Source organism: Silene latifolia, chromosome X (genome assembly GCF_048544455.1).
Source record: "Silene latifolia isolate original U9 population chromosome X, ASM4854445v1, whole genome shotgun sequence".
Lineage (NCBI taxonomy): Eukaryota > Viridiplantae > Streptophyta > Magnoliopsida > Caryophyllales > Caryophyllaceae > Silene > Silene latifolia.
The window spans coordinates 317910710-317916369 of NC_133537.1; the positions used below are offsets into that span (position 1 = coordinate 317910710).

The 5660-nt window shown below is 35.1% G+C and overlaps 1 protein-coding gene across 1 annotated transcript; it reads right to left on the reverse strand.

Moving 5' to 3' along the window:
- Window positions 1–1435: 1435 nt before the first annotated feature.
- Window positions 1436–4774, reverse strand: LOC141620616 (uncharacterized). The gene is made up of 2 exons (XM_074437440.1): window positions 4731–4774; window positions 1436–1634 (listed from the first exon to the last, which is right to left on the reverse strand). The coding sequence occupies exons 1-2, from the start codon at window positions 4772–4774 to the stop codon at window positions 1436–1438; spliced, it is 243 nt and encodes an 80-aa protein (XP_074293541.1).
- Between the last annotated feature and the right edge of the window lie 886 nt (window positions 4775–5660).

Sequence of the window (5660 nt, forward strand, 5' to 3'; positions counted from 1 at the left end):
TATCGAGGCGGGCGGGATTAGGTGTTCGATCAAAAGAGCTTCCTAATACGTACCCTCACCCCTTACTCCAGATATCTGTGAACACCCGTGTTCATTGGCATCCACGAGAGTCATTCTAGACATAGAATGCTAAGGGTAACGATTGCTTAGTGTTCATGTCACTACTTTGTGTCTTGACATGGCACGAGGTACTCGAACGGTTCCAATTTCCCATAAAAATTGGTGGCGACTCCATACAAAAATGCAAACGCTTGTTTCGTTCTCACCAAGCGCCCCCGTGGGCGGCCCGCTGTCCACATGAAGTAATACTAATTTGTTTAGCAATTATTAAAAACTTGTTTATTAATTATTTTGTCCTAAAATTAATCACACTAAAAGTTCTGAAAATTTTAGATTATCGATTGAAAATGCTGCAGTACGTTTCTATTCTTTGATGTTTGTACTCTCTATGTCAAACAGCAACTAAGAGGTACAGTCGGTCATTTAAAAGGATAAATGACATGCATGTATTGACATATTAGTTTTTATGGAATCAAATTGGTCATAACAGCTTTCGAGCTCTACTAATCTTTGATGAAGACATACTTGTGGACTTGTTAGGTGGGGCTTTATTCTGTCTAGCTTTTATAATTGTCTGAAATCACAGGCGTAGGGTCGGCAGATGTGAGGTCGGCCGGAGTCACGGGTTTTCCGCGAGGTGATGGTTAATGGAGGCGTGTGGTGGTTAATGAAGATGGGTGGTGGTGATTTAATGGTGAAGGGGGATTATGGAAGGGAGAAAAACAATTAATTGGGTAAAGGAATGAAGAAATGAGAAGGGTAATATTGTAAACTACGTATGTGAAAGAGTAAAAGGCGTATGTGAAAAAGCAATACCGAAAATTACCCCTTATGATGAAAACAAAAAAATTGACTATAATAGTCATATATAATTTGTTTATTTTAAAGGGCGTATGAATAATTTAGTCATAGTTTTGTATAACAATTTGTCAAAGATAACAAAACACTCAAATCTTGTCCACCCCTCATAAGTTACCCAAGTTAAAAGAATTTGCTTAATCACAAATCTAAAGAAAAATATTTTATAGAAATTGTAAAAACTATACGAAAAGAACAGAAAAATACAAAATTGACTTTTCTCATTCAAAGCATATTTCATAGCTGTATTTTAGGCAACAATATTGTATATATGTAAACAATTTATATAATAGTAAAATATGCAAGAAGAAAAGTCTTCATAAAAAGTGAGCTGGAAATTTTTTAATAGAATGCTGCCATGTGTATAGGTAGTTCTTCTATTATAGATATATATAAATAAATAAAATATATTTTTTAGATCGAATTGTCGGTTAATTTTTCACACTGTCTCTCGTTGTTACTACACTTACTTTCACTACGTTGATTGTTACTACTGTTACTCTCACTATTCCTGCATTTAATACGATGATAAAGAGAGAGCTTCGTCTATCGATGAACAGCGGATTGATGGAGCTCTTGGCATTGCTTTGTTTTTCTTTCCTTTCTTATCAGCGAGTTCCGATCCTTTTGTTCGAAATTTCTTTGTTCGTACCGAACCGCTTGCAGAATCAAATCCTGTTCCACAAGATCCTATATCAGCAATACACCCCCCTTGTATTTATGCCGGAGACGTCGCCAGTGCTATGGGCTTTGGCTTATGTAGATAAAAAATGATGAATGGGATTGTGGCACTCTACTCGCCGCCAATGCGGAAGGATGTTAATTTCACAAATCACAACTCCCATTGTTGCTACTATTACTTTCACTACTCTTGTTATAAAATTGTTTTAAAAATGTATCATAGTCATATAAGCTACTCCCTTTGTATCAGTCTGACGGTCATATGTTTACCTATTTCACTTTTTTGTTTGCCTATTTCACTTTATAGTGTCTAGTCAATTGTTTACTTTTCTATTTTAGTAATATCTTCAATAGGCAATTTAATCATCCACACTCAATTTGATCAACTTGTCATTCATTAATTAGCCAACTCCTTTTTCCTTAACTTTTGTACCAAAACCAAAGATATGCCAAAATCAAAGATAAACAAATGCCCGGAACGGATGAAGTACATTAAACGAATCAGAAAATCATAAGGAAATGTGGATTTAATTTGCGTTCTGAACCGGACCACACCAACGTAATTATAGTCCGATCTTCGGTCCACCTTTTCTCCTTAATTTGATCTTCAATCCACTTATTTTGGTACAGTCTAATTCGATCCAGGACCGAACTAGTGAAAACCCCTAACTAATGAAGGACTTAGTCGTCAAGCTTGAGCACCAAGAAATTTCCTAAATCATGCATGATTAAGAATAGGAAATATATGCCAATATGCCATGTGTATTTTGATTAACTGGTAAAAAAATGGGTGTTCTAACTTTATATTAGGGTTAGATTACAAAATTTCATGATAAGTTCAATAGTATCAATACCAACTTTATATTAGGGTTAGATTACAAAATTTCATGATAAGCAAGCTGCAAGGCCCACCCGTTCCCTCTTCCTTTTTCGGTTTCCATTCTTGATTTTTTTTCTCCTCGAATCCGGCGCTCATGCCGTCTTGCGTATCAGTTTAAGACCATTCACATTCCTCTTGTATTCTCTTCTAATTTTCTCATTTGGAAATTATCAACACAGCAAAATTCCTCTAATAAAACAAACACAAATTCTCATTTGTGACCGGCGATATCCATCACAAGCTTGTGACGGGTCAAATAAAACTCATTTGGATAGATAAAGACAAGCCATTTGTCATTATTCCCTAAGCACTCTTACTTTTGTCTTATCTACCCAAGTGGGTGATACTTGACCTGTCACAAGCTTGTCACGGATATACCCGTCCTATTGTAAAACGAAATAAACACAGCAAAATTCCTTAGTAATAATGTGCACGTGCTTAACTGCTACTCGTACTAGGTCGTAAAGTCAGAGTTTAAGAAATTAAATTCAAAAATCTAATGATGAAACATGACTAGTTTATACGTGTAACTTATAAATACTACGAAATAATGTTAATGTTCAATCATTTACATATTCTCTAATATAACAAAGGGCATAAATTAGAAGTCATGAAATTTCTTATATTTGGTGCCCTAATATCATTGATTTTCATTATGCTCACCAATATTGAACCATGTAATGGTAGAAGATTATTATTAATGGAAGCAGAAAATAATCAAGTAATGTGGACGAATAAGAAAATGAAATTGTTAAAATTGCAATCTCTTCAAAAGGGCTCAGTTCCCTCATCACGGTCTTCTGGTTGTAGCTTTATTTCCTCCGGTAGCAGCTCTGGCGGATGTCCTGGAAAAGAGATGCACTTTGCCGGTGTTGGCCAGTCTCACGCTAGGTACCATGTTGACATTCACGAAGTACCAAATTAAACAATTTGAATTATATAAGGTTATGGTCACATTTATGAATTTTTTTTTTATGCTGAAGTGCGTGGAAGGTCAATAAATTTCTAAGATAAATTTACATATTGTAAGAGTTTGTACCGTAAGAGCATGATCAATTGATTATGACTATCCCATTTCCCTTTCCCTTCCCTTCCCTATTTCTCTTCTCTCCTTTCCCTCCCCTCCCTTTCCCTCCACTTTTGCTATGAAAACACATCCTTAGACAAATCAAAATCTCTCCATAATAGGCCGATTTTGTTTTTGGGTTCCTTCCCAAATCATACTAAAGGAGTGGTGGGTCTCTTATAAACTAGGTAGAACTTCTCTTATTTTCCAATGTGAGACTTGGGTTGGCCACCCTAACAATCCTCCTCTCAAACCAAGGTTCACATCATTGTCCTCCCCTCCAACGATATTACTCCCTCCAAGTTTCTTATATCTTCCCCTTTCTTTTGGACACAAAAATTAAGAAAGGGGAAGAAAGAAGGAATAAAGTAGAATAAATTATTGTAAGTTGTGAAATTTATAGGTGAGAGAAAATAATAAAGAATGAATGATGAATAAAGAATAGATAAAGTAATGAGAGTTGTTGATTTTTTAGGAGAGAGAAATTAATAAAAAATGAATGAAACTTACCAAAAAAGGAAAGAGGGAAGATAATCAAACTTGTGTGAAAAAGGAAAGAGGGAAGATATAAGAAAATTGGAGGGAGTATATGTCCATCTTACACCGCCGATATCACCCAACGAGACCCGTCGCCTGATCATATCGCAACATCATCAGGAAGACTTTTGACACAAGGCACCCACAAATCTCCAATCACGAGGTCACACCGAGGGCGCTCATCCACATTGGCAAAGGCAATCCACTGCCTTGGGCTCCAGCACACACTGGACCCAGCCGGACTATTATCGTGTTTCGATTTTAAATAGAAGTTAAGTTCATATTAAATATTACGAGACTTTAATATAAAAGACGACTCCGTGATGGATCGGTTTCAATTAATGTAATTAAAGTCCGGGAATTATTATTCGCTCTTACCTTACTCTAATATAAGCCGTCTTTCACGAAAAGGTACGTTCGGGTTTTTTTTTTGAAGGAAAAGATCAATTTATTAATAAAATGCCAAACGGCACTTACAAAAGATAGGTATAATCGAAAACAATTCTAATAGAAACCAAAGGACAAATTTCTCTTGTAAAACTACGGATCTCAAAACATGATATGACTATTCGGCTCGTCCTTGTATCGCTCTCTTCATGTAGCTTTTAAGGGGATCCTTCGTTTCATTCATTAATGGAGAAAATTTACCTGCTACTGGCACCATAGATCGCTGACGAATAACGCATATCCATTGTAGAGTCGTATAATGAATCATCAACAAACCGCTCTTATCTATAATTCCAATAATAATACTAAACCCTAGAAAGACAAAGACTGAAAAAACTCTGAAAATAGAGACGGAAAAACAGATCTCACCAAAAGGGAGTTTTTATTGATTAATTCATAATATTTCATACTAGTAATTGATAAATGAAACTTTTTGAGGGGCTTATCATCAATCAATGATCGATGAAAACCCCAGATTTGATTGATGGAGGTTAGGGTTTTTTTAGAGAGAAGGAGGAGGAGGAGAAAGTTTTTGGTTTTTTTCTTGGGTAGGTAGGATCGGGTTTTGATTATGCAAAAAGGTACGTAACCCATTATCATTTATGTTATATATATACTGGAAGTTAAAATAATTATATAATCATCATCCTGACAAAAACACAAAACATACGTACATTGAAAGTGAAAGGGTGAAAGACAGTTTTTTCCTCCATCATCAAGAAATATAATCAAAGGAAAGGGTTAAGGAGGAGAATCAATCGTCTTATACTTAATATTATTGTATCGAGTGTGTTTGTAAGATATGGACCAATGTTAGTCCTTTATTCCGTCTTTTTAATTGTATAAAGAGTTGAATTAATTCAAATCTATATTGTTTCTTGAGACTGATTTCATTATCGAATTCATAAAGTTATCTTACACTTGGTATCAGAGCAATTATAAATTTGATTAATATACCCATGAAAGTGTATGCAAAGTTGTATTTGTGCGTTGAGTTTTTTCGAGAATTATGACAGTGAAAAATTAAATTGGTATACTGGTCCTATATGTGCAACATGTTCACTGATGTTGCCTTTCCTACTAAGTTGATTATTGTTGTAATTTCTGCATACAGTAATTATTGATAGTAAG